Consider the following 14,793-nt stretch of genomic DNA (forward strand, 5'->3'; position numbering starts at 1 on the left):
CAGATCACAGCTTGTGATGTTCTATGTTTCTTCTCTACTTTATGTGGCAATGTATTCAACTAAAAGTTAATGATTTCCAGCTCTGTGCCAGGCTGGGCACTGGGCTACAGCTGGGGCCAGGGCAGTGAGGTCAGACCAGAGGTGGAAGGCTGGCTGGGGTGCTGTTCTGCCAATGAGGGAGAAAGGCTGGGTCTGAACTAAGGTAGCAGCAGTGAGGACTGAAAGATAGGAGATAAAATTTTTTGGATTTTATGATAGATTGCATAAGGTCTTGAGGGAAAGGGGAAAAGATCAAATAATGGCAAACTTCCTAACTTGAGCATGAGTCATGGGGAGAGAAAACCAGGAAAATAATGAGTTGATCTTTGATGACTTGGGTTTAAAGTGTTAAGTTTAGGCCCGTGGGACATCCAGAGAGAGAAAGCCAGAAGGGGATATGGGTCGGGAAGGTGTAATGTAATTGAGGACTTATGTAATTACCAATGGAGTGCTCCTGCGGGCACGTACAAGCAAGAGCACTTCTCTTACATGTCACTTGTATAACTTTTTTGGAGAAATGTCCATTCATATCTATTTCTATTCAGAAATATTCTTTTCCTATTTTATAATTAAATGGTCTTTTTATTGTTAAGTTGTAAGAGTTCTTTACATATTCTAGATACCAGACCCTTATTGGATACACAGTTGGCAAAAATTTTCTTCCATTCTGTGGGATGTCTTTTCACTTTCTTGGTGATTTCCAACAAATTTTTAACTTTGATGAAGCCCAGAATATTTATTGTTTCTTTGGTCACACGTACTTTTTGGTATTGTATATAAGAAATTATTATCTAGGGCAGCGCCTGTGGCTCAAAGAGTAGGGCGCCGGTCCCATATGCTGGAGGTGGTGGGTTCAACCCAGCCCCGGCCAAAAACCACAAAAACAAACAAACAAAAAAACACAAATTATTATCTAGGCTCAACACCTGTGGCTCAAGTGGCTAAGGCACCAGCCACATACACCTGAGCTGGTGGGTTCAATCCAGCCTGGGCCTGCCAAACAACAATGACGGCTGCAACCAAAAAAAAAAAAATAGCTGGGCGTTGTGGTGGGCACCTGCAGTCTCAGCTACTTGAGAGGCAGAGGCAGGAGAATCACTTGAGCCCAGGAGTTGGAAGTTGCTGTGAGCTGCGATGCCACGTACTCTACCCAGGGCAACAGCTTGAGGCTCTGTCCCCCCCCCCAAAAAAAGGAGAAGAAATCATTATTTAACCCTAATTCATGAAGATTTAAATCTATGTTTTCTTCTAAAAGTTTTATAGTTTAAGCTTTTACATTTACGTCTTTAATCACTTTTGGATTAATTTTTGTTCATTATTTTTGTAAAGGTAGGTGTCCAGCTCATTCTTTTGCCTGTGTGTAGCCAGTTGTCCCAGCACTATTTGTGGAAAAGATTATTCTTTCCTCATTGAATTTTGTTGACATCTATAATGTCTTTTTTCTAACAACACTTCTAATGCCAAATGCAGGGTATTTTCCAAGACCAACAACACATTTTCCAATTTTTTATCACCAACTGGGCGTCCAACAATTCGATTCAATTCTGACACCAACTGCTGGAGTTAGTGTAGACTCCACAGGTTAAGGGATCAGTTCCACCATATTGCTCCCACTTTAGACACCAGACTTGAGTCTCAGGAGTGACCTGTTTTTCTGACCAACTAGTAATAAATTTCAGCATTCCCACAATGCTCTCCTCAATTTCGGTAATTGACTGGAATGATGCACAGAACTCAGGAAAATGCTTTACTTATATTTATTGGCTTATTATAAAAGATACAAGTCAGGAGCAGCCAAATGAGGGAGACCCAAAATGGGGTGGAGGTGTCATACCACCTTCCTAGCACATCAGTAAGTTCACCAACACAGAAGCCCTCTGAATCCCATCAGGAAGGGTGTTTGTTTATGGGGGTTTCATTATGTAGGCATGATTGATTAAGTCATTGATAGTTGAACTCCATATCCAGCCCTTCTCCACTCCCTGGAGGTTAGAGCAGGAAGTGGGACTGAGAGTTCTTTCTAATGACATAGTTGGTTTTTCTGGCAACCCTCCCATATCCTGGGGCTGTCCAGGACTGCTCTCCTCTTCCCACAGGAGCCAGCTCATTAGCATTCATAATGAAATCCAAATGTTTTAGGAACTCTGTGCCAAGAGCGGGCCACAGTGATCAAATATTTATTTTTTATTAAACCACAAGGTTCTTCTCATAAATCCATAGACCCTAGAAATGAGCTTATTTCTAGACTCTCAATTTTATTTCATTGGTGTAGGTCTCTTCTTGTGCCAGTACTATGCTGTCTTAATTACTATAGCTTCGTAGTAACTTCTGAAATCAGGAAGTGTGAATCCTCCAACGTTTTTCTTTTTCAAGATTGTTTTATCTATTCTGGGTCTTTTAAAATTTCATATACAGTTTAGAAACAGCTTGTCAATTTCTGCAAAGAAGTCAGCTGAGATTTTGATAGGGACTTCATTGAATCTGTGGATCAACTAGGGAAGTATTAACGTCTTAGTAATATAAGTCTTCTGATTAGTGAACGTGGAATGTCTTTCAATTTATTTAGGTCTTTTAACATTTCTTTCAAAAATGGGTTAAGGTGTGAACTAGTGGACACAGGTCTTGAGAAAGATTTCTCCAGATAAAGATTAGGATAGAAAGAAGAAAACATTTATTGTACTTTTCTAAATGGACCCTTTTCCCCTGCACAGAGGTGGGAGAGAGTTCTGGCAGAAAGATTTTTTTTTTTTTTTGAGATAGCATCTCACTCTGTTGTCCTTGTTAGAGTATCATGGCGTCCTAAGCTCACAGCAAGCTCAAACTCCTGGGTTCAAGAGATTCTCCTGCTTCAACCTCCTGAGTAGCTGGGACTATAGGTATACAGCTAGTTTTTTTTTGTTGTTGTTGTTGTTTTTATTGTTGGGGATTCATTGAGGGTACAATAAGCCAGGTTACACTGATACAGCTAGTTTTTTTTTATTTTTTTTTTTATTTTTAGTAGAGATGGGCTCTCATTTTTGTTCAGGCTGGTCTTGAACTCCTGAGCTCAAGCAATCCATGTTCTTTGGCCTCCCCAGAGTGCTGGGATTACAGGCGTGAGTTATGCTTTTTATTAGAGGCTATAAAGGTGGGTAAAGATGATTTATGGCTACAGCCAAATTAACAGGGTACTGTGAACTGCTACATCCCCTCTGCTAGTCCTTTCTTCTTAGAGGCAAGCTGGTAGCAGAAGTGGAAGACAGGCTTATCACTGGTAATTGTGATCTTCTCAGGGATTCTGCCCTAGAGATAGGCTTTTTAAAGCAGGAACTGGGGCCTGTAACTTGCATCTCCCTGTTCAGGAGCTCTCCAAGCTGTAAAGCTGTAAAAAGAAAGTTCCACAAGGTGGTCTATAGGTCTTTAGTCAATAGATCTAAAAATTTACATTTCCTCTCTGTCTGTTTAGCTCTTTTAAGATGTGAAAACAGAGTCCCTGCAAGGTGCCTGTCACCAAGAGAGGGAGAGGAAGAAAGCTCTGTGATTGATCTTAGCTCTTACTGAGAAACTAGGAGCTAGAGAATTTTTCTGTTATTAATTTTTTCCTGATATTTTAGCAAGGCTGTCCTTTCACAATGGTTTGTAGTTTTGCACTTCTTTTGTTAAATTTATTCCTAAATAGTTTATTGCTTTTGATATTGTGATTGGCTTTTAGTAATAGAAATTGAGGATCACTCAATAAGCCACACTCTGAGCTGTGAACAAGTGATAATGTCACTGAGTTGTAAGAAACAGACAAAAACACTCAAGCATAGCAGCCAAGGGTCATTTAGAAGAATGTGGTTGTGCAGATTCATGCTAGAGATTGAAGAACCTAACCCTCCTCTCCTCGTAAAGTTCCCCTCTACTCCCACTTCACATCTTACTTCCTTATTAAAACCCTTGCAGCTTGGCACAGGCGTACTCCGTTGGTGGTCATACTGGGGCCCAATAGCACCCTGGACTGTTTGCCTATGATGTGCTGTGCAGTGTACCAAATGCTTTTTTTTTTAATTGTTAGGGATTCATTGAGGTACAGGAAACCAGGTTATACTGATTGCGTTTGTTAGGTAAGGTCCCTCTTACAATTGTGTCTTGCCCCCAAAAGGTGTGTCACATACCAAGACCCCCCTCCCTCCTTCCCTCTCTTTGTTCTTCCTTTCCCCCACCCCTCCCTCCTTCTTTCTCTCTCTGCTCTCCCCTTCCCCCACCCCCACTGTGTCCTTAATTGTCATGAATTGTCCTCATATCAAAATCGAGTACATCAAACTCATGCTTCTCCATTCTTGTGATGCTTTACTAAGAATAATGTGTTCCACTTCCATCCAGGTTAATACAAAGGATTTTTCTCCATTTTTTTTTCAAGCTGAATAGTATTCCATGGTGTATGTATACCACAGCTTATTAATCCATTCCTGGGTTGGTGGGCATAAATGCCATGACAGTTAATTCCCCACCGATACCATAAAGAAAATGAGAACATGAGAAGACTGAAGTTTAGGGTGGTCTTATAATTTGCTCAAGGTCACACAGCTAACAGTGGCAGGACAGGAACCATATCCAGACCTCTTTCTCTGCGCTGTTATACTTTTAGCTACTAAGCTATGGGTTTATAGGAAATGTTTTGTAATGCTCAATTGTATGGCATTTTACATATAGCTTGTTAATGGTTAGAGGACTGGTTTATAAAAGATTTACTTTTTAAAGGTGAATTAGATTTGTTTCAGGATTCCTTCCTGTCTACTCCCACCTCCACATTATAGCCCAGAGCCCCATTTCCTTGCTCACATGTATCACAGAAAGGGAAAGAACATGGGGGTGTAGCAGCTAGAACATAGGAAACCAAAGTAAAGGGTGGCTCTGCCCTGGGAGCCTGTCAAAGATGTAAATAGTACAGTATCTGTCGGGTGTGTCTTGGCTGAACAAAGTTTTTTTTTTCTTTGAGACAGAGTCTCACTCTGTTGCCACGGGTAGAGTGCCGTGACATCCGCCTAGCTCACAACAACCTCAAGCTCCAGGCCTCTAGTGATCCTTCTGTCTCAGCCTCCCAAGTGAAACTACTGGCGCTGCCACAAGGCCAGCTACTTTTTCTATTTTTTGGTAGAGACGGGGGCTCACTCTTGCTCAGGCTGGTCTCGAACTCTTGAGATTGAGAACCACTGAAGGTAGTAAAGTCCAAAGGCAAGGAATATGCTGCCTGCGTCAGACAACTGACTGGAAGTCCCGAATCTGCTCTTTGTTGCTGTGTGACCTTATTTCGCCCCAGTGTGACTTTCTCATTGGTAAAATAGACTTGCAAGAAGATAAATTAGTTCATACATGTTAGATGGAAACAATACCCGGTGAATAGTGAGCATGCAATTACCGTCAGCAAAACTTGATAGGCTTCAATTCTTATGAACAGTACTCATAGCTCTCCAAAATGCTCACTGATCTGTATCAACATTGGGCCTGGTTACGTGAGTGTCCTAACTTTAATAAACATTTTAAGTATGTATTTAATACTTTTTTCTCCTTTCTTGAAATTTAGAGAGGTTGGTTCTAGATCATTCGAATGACCCATGTTTCTTTTTTAACTGCCCAGAGAACTGGAAATTTTTGCCTTTTCTTCCTCCTTGAGAAATGTTCTTCTAACAAATGTAGGCTTTCATTTTTGTAAAATAGCAAAACTGGTGTCTTGATGTAGGAAAGTTAGTTAACATTGTCGGCCTTCCTAAAGTTCCTCCCGTTCTGTTAGAAGCTGTGGTTCTGCATTTCCATGTCTTAATATCTGCTCATATGGTTCCTTTTCTTGGTCCTCTTCCCATTACTCTGGGCTCATTCAATTCCTCAGAAGCTTCTCTTGACTTAAACCACAAATGATCCCACAGTGAAGGCCTTTGTTGGCCGAGAGTGAGTGGAATTGCACACGGCCGGTGTAAAACTGACCCCCCTCCATTCTGACTGATATCAAAAACCCTTTATTTGCTGCAATCACGCTCTTGGTTTTAAAGCCTCTTTATGGGAATGGGAAACAAGCCCACCTTTCCTACCAAGTGACCCATTAGTTGCAAAACACAGGGGCTAGCATTGCTTCCTACCTCATCCCCACAAGTCACCAGGGAGGGATTCTTTGCCTAAATGCTTCTAAAAGAATGGTTCAAGTTCCTTGCACAGAGATCTTTGCCTAAGGGGATCAGAACTAAATTGAGTCTGAGAAGAGGCAGACAGACAATCTACGGGACACACGTTTCTCCCACAGGGTCTCCTGTCAGTCAGGATGATCATAGCTCAAGAGGACTGGTGAGGTTCCATTCACATCTGCCTGTTTTCCTCCTCCCCTCAACCTCTCATTTTCCTAAGGTGAAAATCCTTACCAGCTAGAAATTGAAGATCAGTGAGCCTTTTCCCAATAAGGAGCTATTTTGCAAGCATGCATCTCTAGAAACTGGGGAAATAAACCAGCTATCAAGTCAGACATGTTTAACTTGGATGCTACACATGTCATTTTTCAGGAAAAAGTTGATAGCATAGAGATTATATTCCTTGGGTGTTCTGAATAGCTCAGAGCACTCCAACTTTGCGACCTTGTTTAATACTTAGTCATGTTTTGTTATTTGAAAACAACATATGTCAGTAACAGATTATCTGTCTCTGTATTTGAAAGATATGGCATAATCCATGCTGGTGGGGTAGGGAAGTATCTCAGTGACTGGATCCTGCGTGGAGAACCTCCTTTTGACCTGATAGAATTGGATCCTAATCGCTATGGCAAATGGACGACAGCTCAGTACACCGAGGTCAAAGCAAGAGAATCATATGGATTCAACAATATTGGTAAGGTGCAAATTTACTGTTGTCTACGGAGTGTTGACAGACTTGACCTGTTGCGTCTCAGATTTTAGGTGCTCTTTATTCTGTTCATTGAGGTGGGGGTGGTTAGTGACTTTAAAAAGTATCATATTTCTAAGACAACAGGGATATATATGAATGTATGTATGGATATTTTTTTGAGACAGAGTCTCACTCTGTAGCCCTATGTAGAGTGCCATGGTGTTGTCATAGCTCACAGCAACCTCAAACTCTTGGGCTTGAGCAATCCTCTTGCCTCAGCCTCCCAAGTAGCTAGGACTACAAGTGCCTGCCATAATACCCAGCTAGGTTTTATGTTTTTTTAAAGCAGAGATGGGGTCTTGTTCTTGCTCAGGCTGCTCTCAAACTCCTGAGTCAAGCAAGCCACCTTCCTCAGCCTCCCAGAGTGTTAGGATTACAGGCGTGAGCCATTACACCCAGCTGAATGTATGTATTTAATGTGTGAAGTGTATTGCTGGTTTAAAATTTTAAATATATTTTTACTTTACACTTTGATGATCAGTATAATGATGGCTTTCTTTTTTACATAAATTATATATCCCATTATGCTTCTGGATTTTAGAACTTTATTTTCCATTTTCTGAATTCCTTCAAAGTACTCTGTCCTGTTTGGGTTATACACTATTTAACATACCAATTATTCTTTTCCAGTTGGTTATCCTAAGGAAGAACGGTTTGCCGGAAGGCCAACTCAGCGAGTCAGTGGGCTCTACAAAATCCTGGAGTCCAAGTGTTCCATGGGGTTCCACGCAGGGTGGGAGCAGCCACACTGGTTCTACAAGCCGGGCCAGGACACTCAGTACAGGTAAGAGAATGACTTATCCTGCCTGTCGTTCTGACTGAGGGATGAAACAACGGAAATGCCGGCTCCCCCTCCCACCCCATCACTCCACCCCATTCCAAGGGGCATTGAGCTTTTCCTACAAAAATTATTTTCTGGCATTGGAATCAGTAGTCTAGCCCACATGACAATGGCCGACATCTAGGACCCAGGTGGCCCTGAGAGTCTCATAACTAGCCCCAGTGGCCTCTTCCACTTGACATTTACCAGACGCTCGCAGGAACTTTCCTATCCCTTTCCCTCCCCACAGATACCCACATGGGTTCCAAAGGTTTGCCAAGGTTTAGGATGCTTGATCAAATCACTTAGTGTACAACCACAAAGTGAAAATTACCTAGAGTTTTGGATTTTCCATTTATCATGAAATAACTCAAAACAACTGCTTTCTAAAGCGTGTGCACTGAGCTGTGCAAATTAGATGCAGAGTTGATAAATGAGGGAAAAGAAGATTTGCATAACATTTTAGATTATGCTAAAACATGGAGCACGTCACTGACACAGTTCTCAGAAGTCCTGTAAAGTGCTACATGGCATTGTTGCACTTGGGATTAATAGTGATTGTGTATTTTTTCTCATGAGAATCCGTAAACCAAGGGAAATCAAATGGCACACCTATAATTTAACTTACCTTTATTTTTGAGCTGTCATACTGCTTATTTAAACAGATTTTGATGACTATTTAAAGAGCAGACCTAAATGGTGCAAAGTATAGTAGTTGGCCAGTTGTTAATGAATGAATGAATCTGGGCTCTATAGGCAGCCAATCTAGATTATTTGGTGCCTAAATACTTGTTTGCTTTTTCCTAAATGACTCTGATAAATGCCAGCTCTATTCCTCACTTTGTGCTATTTAGATGTGGCCTGCCCCCCCACTTTCTTTTTTTAACATTTTAATAATTAAACTACTGAAAGCTTATTTTGCAGACTTAGCAACTTGCTCTGAAGTTAAAATATTACTTTAGAGGTCCTCTTCAGAAAGTAGAGAGGACACTTAGTAATCCAGCATTGTTATTAACTAATGCAAAGCCCCCCCCCCAAAATTACTCTGTGCCTTTTCTCTGAAAAATGAAGATGCTGGACCAGATCCTTGCTTTGTCCAGGAGGGAAGCGGGTGGAGGGAATTGCCTGGGAGCCTGTCAGGAAGCACACTGTGGGATCTCGCCTCAGACCTGCTGTATCAGAATCTGGACTTTAACAAGTGCCAGTGATTTGTATTCATATTAACGTTCGAGAAGCCCTGGATAGATAGCTTTGCCTCCCAGATTTTCTATTTAATTATGCCCAACCACTAATATGTTTTAGATATTAACTGCTCCCCAGTTAATTCTAATGTGCAACTAAGGTAGACAAACCATCGGACTGGTTGACTTCTAAGCTCTCTTCCAGATCTAAGAGACCACATGGTCACCTTGTTTTCTACTTAATTCATACTTTATTCACCTTGAAATAGGTTAAAGGGATAGAGGAGCAACTTTAAATGGTCAGATTGCAGCACACATACATGCGTATAGCAGACCTGAATGGGAGGTTGCGTGTTTTCTTCCCCTACTGAGATTTTCTAGATGAGTTTGTTAAAATAGCCTTATTCTGTAATTTAAAAAAGCGAATGACAATTGTTTTATGACACTAAACATTGTGTTTCAGACCCAGTTTCCGCCGCACAAACTGGTTTGAGCCGGTAGGCTGTGAATATAAACAGGTTATGCAAAGAGTAGGGGTGATTGATCTGTCCCCATTTGGCAAGTTCAACATCAAAGGCCGAGATTCCATTAGGCTGCTGGACCGCCTCTTTGCAAATGTCATTCCAAAGGTAAGTAGCCTCGTAGGGGTACAAGGTCCAGGATTCTGACCTATTTAATTCTCTATCCTCTCATTCCCCCCTCCCAAAACCAATGTTATCTTATTTAATAGTTCACCTAATGATTTGTGTGAACACTGGAACTCTTCCACTGACCAAAATTTTGTACAGAAGCTAATTTTCAAATTTAAATTTTTGTGGAGCAAATTGTCATCCAAGGACCTTATGATTTCTCTCAATTGTATCACTGGGAACTTAAAATTGACTACTGTTAAATGAAGTGTCATTTTTATGACAAATAGGTTTAAATGATTGTTTAAACTGAGAACTTCAACTTAATATTGGGTTGACGTTTATAGGTAATTCATGCAACTGATAAAAATGATCAGAGTCAGGTGATTTTCATTGGTAACACTCACGTTTTTATTTAAATGTGTGTTAAAAGGACACATAAGACTTTTATTTCATCCTATGGTAAATTTAAATTCCTTTGCATAGGTGGGTTTTACAAATATAAGTCACATGTTAACACCCAAGGGTCGAGTGTACGCTGAGTTGACTGTTTCTCACCGGTCTCCTGGGGAGTTTCTGTTAATAACTGGCTCTGGATCAGAACTTCATGATCTTAGGTAAGTGCACACCACTTATGTAAGAGAATTTTTTTACATATTTTATATTGACTCAATCTTACACTGAGTTTTTCTTTTACCAGTACTTCAAAGTACAACTTTAATTTTTCTTAAACATGATCATTTCAAATAAACTTCACGTCCCCTGCCCCCACCCCCAAGATAATCTATCCATAGAGTTTACTGCTTCTAATAATATTATCGCCTATTTATTAGGCATAATCAACGTGCCAGAACCCCTTTTATATATGACCTCAATTGATTCTCTTAATATTTTTCAAAACATACATTGTTGCCATTTGCAGATGAGGAAACTGAGGTGTGGACTAAAGTAACTTGCTCAAGCCAGACTTTTTTGATTCACCCACATTCAGTACCCTTCAGTAAACTGCCTCCCTGAGTTATTTTCTCCTTTTTTGTTCTGTTTTGTCTTTGAGACAGAGTCTCACTCTGTAGCCCTGAGTAGAGTGCTGTGGTGTTGATAGCTCACAGCAACATCAAACTCCTTGGCTCATGTGATCCTCTTGCCTCAGCCTCCTGAGTATCTGGGACTACAGGCACCCACCACAAAACCCAGCTAGTTTTTCTATTTTTGGAAGAGACAGGGTCTCACTCTTGCTCAGGCTGGTCTTGAACTCCTGAGCTCAAGCAATACAGCTGCCTCGGCCTCCCAGAGTGCTGGGATTATGGGAGTGAGCCACTGCACCCAGCTTGTCTTCTTTTGTGATGCTTTGTGCTTTCTGGCCCACAGCTGGACCTAAATTGTTGACCTGTCACGTCAACATGAATCTCTAGTCTACTATAAAGTTATTAGTTTAATATTCCAAAAGTGTTTGAAATATTATTACTGAATAAATGTTTTACTCTAAGACATTCTCACCTTAGTGTAAAGTGATGCAAATTATATGCTCCAATCCAAGATGTATTGGGGGCCATCTTGCAGGGGTCCTCAAACTATGGCCCGTGGGCCACATGAGGCGGTGTGATTGTATTTGTTCCCGTTTTGTTTTTTTACTTCAAAATAAGATACGTGCAGTGTGCATAGGAATTTGTTCATAGTTTTTTTCTAAACTATAATCCGGCCCTCCAACGATCTGAGGGACATTGAACTGGCCCCCTGTTTAAAAAGTTTGAGGACCTCTGGCAGTCTGTGTAAACCCACACTAACATTTTGTGATAGACTTGCATCGCTCCAGGGACTATTCAATAAATTATAAACCAGCCCTATAGCTGAGTCCCAATAACTCATCAAGACTGAGAAATTGAAACTCGAGTTCTTATCTTTTCCTTATGATTGTCAGAGCAATTATGTGTCTGGTGGCAGGCACATTATTAACCTTTAGCAACAAAAGTGTGTCTCCTGTGTACAGGTATTAGAGAAAATTTGGATTTAAATTAATTTTTTGAAGAGGAATCATTAAGACTAAGAATCATAAAATGCAATAAGTCTGTGACTGTTTAAAAGAACTGTGTGGCAGAGCTCATTTGAATGGAAGGATCATTCTGTACTGTGAGAAATTACCCCAAATTTATAAGATTTAAAGAAAACAGCTTAACATCTCAGCGAGTTGGATTCCTCAGCTTTAAAAATCAGGTGATTTTACGACACTCTGGGGACTTTGTGATGATTCTAGACACAAAGCATGTCTTCAGAGAAATAATGTCACCAAAGTGCCTTATTCAAGCAATATTTAACACAGTGCTTATGACTCAAATGCAGGTGGATTGAAGAAGAGGCAGTCAAGGGTGGATATGATGTTGAAATTAAAAACATAACTGATGAGCTGGGAGTCCTTGGAGTTGCAGGGCCACAAGCCAGAAAGGTCCTTCAGAAACTGACCTCTGAAGATCTGAGTGATGATGTGTTCAAGTTCCTTCAAACCAAGTCTTTAAAAGTTTCCAACATTCCTGTTACTGCTATTAGGATATCTTACACAGGTAAGAACTGGAAAACAACCAGAGTAAGTCTCTGAAATTTAGAAGGCAAAGCTGCCAGAAACGTGTGTGGGCGTGTGCACGACATGCTCAACTCACTTTTTGTCCTTGTGCCTTCTGAAGGAAGATGTCGTCTGCTCAACTCTTATAACAAGTCTGTCTATTCATTTCTGGGCTGGAGCGTGGTCCCACATATGTCCAATTGTTGCTCCAGTCCCATAGCTGACTACCATCTAGAAGGACAGATAAAGTGGGAAGAGTATAGCTGTTTAAGAGGTGGAATATTGAGGCAGCAGACTCTATCTGAATATTCGAGCTGGTCCCTTGGAGATAAAATTTCCCACAGAGACCATCTTGAATGCATCAAGCACCTCTCCTAGAGCTTTGCCAGTCATCCATCTTTCCTTCCAGACTGTACGGTCACTAGGAAGTCTTCATTTAGCACCTGACCTTGCACATGGTAGGGGTTTGATACAGAGAAGAAGGAATGCTCCTCAGTTCCCCAGTAGGGCTGTGGGCTCACTTCCAGGTTCCTATAGACCTTCCTGTCCCTTCACAGAAGGGGTACTTCCTGCCCAAGCACATGCTCGATTACGTGTTGCTTCTGTTCTGGTGTCGTCCTGCAGAAACATATCACCAGGAGCCCTTGACCTCAGGGAACAAGAAGAACACATAGTAGTACAAACCTTAGCTCTCTCCTGGGCTTCCATTCTACACTTCCTGTTCTTTCTTCCACCCAAACTTGGCAAACTGAGGACCAGAATAAAAAATAAGTAGGACTCTTTGGGTTGGTTTCATTTCTTTTGATTTCTGCCCACAGCTCCGATGGCGAATGAAATGATCAAATAGGAAAGAAATGGGGAGTCGGGGAGTCAGAGACTGTGGCTGTCCCACAGTGAAGGCAATTTGAATAATTCTCGGTTGGCTATACTTTTTTTTTTTTGCAGTTTTTGGCCGGGGATGGGTTTGAACCCACCGCCTCCAACGTATGGGGCTGGCGCCCTACTCCATTGAGCCATGGGCGCTGCCCAGTTGGCTATACTTTTAAACCTTGTGATTCTTAGGCAAGAGGTTGGGGTTGGGGTGTCTAACTTTGTAACCTTTCTCTTGATAAACTATGCCATGCTAATTATTCACCCGTTGCCCCTGAAAGCAGTCAAGTCTCACTATGAAGCTGAGGTCAGGGGTAGAGATTAACTCCTGCCTTACAGTCCTCCTGTGCCGTGAGAAGAGGTGTCCCATATACTACTGTCTGTGTGGGAGGCAGGATGGGGCACAGACGCATCTGTGCGTGCAGCTTTTCTTGAACTGGTCTTTAATCATGGGCAATGTCAATGTTGCATGAGCGGAATTCTGCTTCCGTGTGTTTGAGCAAATGCACATTAGACCTAGTGAACATGGTTCTATTTCAGGTGAGCTGGGGTGGGAGCTGTACCACAGACAAGAAGATTCTGCAGCACTTTACGACGTTATCATGAATGCAGGCCAGGAGGAGGGAATCGACAATTTTGGAACATATGCCATGAATGCCTTAAGACTGGAGAAAGCTTTCAGAGCCTGGGGGTCAGAGGTTTGAGATGTTAGCAACTTCATGAAAATTTTATGTTTATTGTGTCTGATTTTTGCATAAGGGCTCCCTCCAAGAGAAATGATATATAATTAGATAACCTTATTTTACTAGGAGAAAGAGATTTTTCTCCTCAATTTCCCAATCAAAAGTTCAGTGAAATTCTGACATAATATTTATTCTGCCTTAATTCCTACTGGTTGGCGAAGAGCCCCGACATCTCTGCCTATGGGGAGCCGGCCTACCCCACAGAATTTGAGCAATACCTTTCACGTTCTTTCTTCCTCTTTTCTTGAGTTGGCCATCCTCATTTTCTCCTTATCTTGCACCTTTTGGTGAATTAACTTTTCTTTCTGAGGGGTAGGCTTCCCTCACCATGAATAGGCTTCCTCCCCTGTTAATAATGGTAACTAACAAAATCAACCACAGAGTCAAATAAAAAGAAATATGAAATAATGGTAAGAGTTTCCTACCATGAAGAGTTAATAACTTTTAACCATTTATACATTTTCATATGCATGATTTCATTTATTTTCTTGACTCTCCAAGAAGTTATTAATTATCATCACCCTTACTCTATACATGATCACACTAAGTATGATTCAGAAAACAACTCGGTCCAGATGACAGTTAAGTGGCCAGACTGTGGTTCAAATTCTGTTCGCCTATTTTGCCTCCAATGTGGCAGGCAGGCTATCTCTGGAACAATTCACTTTTCAAGATTCACTAGTTGTTTCCTTGGAAGACACGGGTCTGAGAGATGAGAAAAGGGATCATGGTGAAGATGAACTCAGAGTGAGGACTCCTGCGTTTGAATTCATCTTAACCCTCTGTAGAACCTTTGTTTGCTTTTCTACAAAATGGAATATTTATCCTACAGAATTACTACAGATGTTAGAGATAGCCTATAAAGTGCCAAGCACAGAATAGTGAATTTAATTGGAGGGCACAGCCTCTGTGAAAGCCCAGGCAGGGAGCCTTGGGCATTTAGACTATGGGCAGAAGCAAGTGGGCTTGGGGTGGAGCCACAGCCTGCCATGGCCTCTGAAAGAGGAAGGGCCCTTGGCAAGGCCTTGTTGAGCTGTCTCTTTCCCAGACGTGGGAGGCGCTCTGCTCG

The 14,793-nt window shown here is 41.4% G+C and overlaps 1 protein-coding gene across 3 annotated transcripts in view; it reads left to right on the top strand.

Moving 5' to 3' along the window:
- The window catches only part of DMGDH (dimethylglycine dehydrogenase), an 86,254-nt gene that overhangs the window by 33,426 nt on the left and 38,035 nt on the right, over positions 1–14,793 (top strand). For 2 of the 3 annotated variants that reach the window (XM_053587742.1, XM_053587733.1), the window contains exons 8-13: positions 6,701–6,870; positions 7,558–7,711; positions 9,392–9,557; positions 10,044–10,174; positions 11,895–12,112; positions 13,522–13,679. In XM_053587742.1, coding sequence (XP_053443717.1) covers positions 6,701–6,870; positions 7,558–7,711; positions 9,392–9,557; positions 10,044–10,174; positions 11,895–12,112; positions 13,522–13,679 — 997 coding nt within the window. Of the gene's footprint in view, positions 1–6,700; positions 6,871–7,557; positions 7,712–9,391; positions 9,558–10,043; positions 10,175–11,894; positions 12,113–13,521; positions 13,689–14,793 lie in introns of all 3 variants that reach the window. The other variant, XM_053587752.1, reaches the window with a different exon arrangement.

Source organism: Nycticebus coucang, chromosome 1 (genome assembly GCF_027406575.1).
Source record: "Nycticebus coucang isolate mNycCou1 chromosome 1, mNycCou1.pri, whole genome shotgun sequence".
Taxonomy (NCBI): Eukaryota; Metazoa; Chordata; class Mammalia; order Primates; family Lorisidae; genus Nycticebus; species Nycticebus coucang.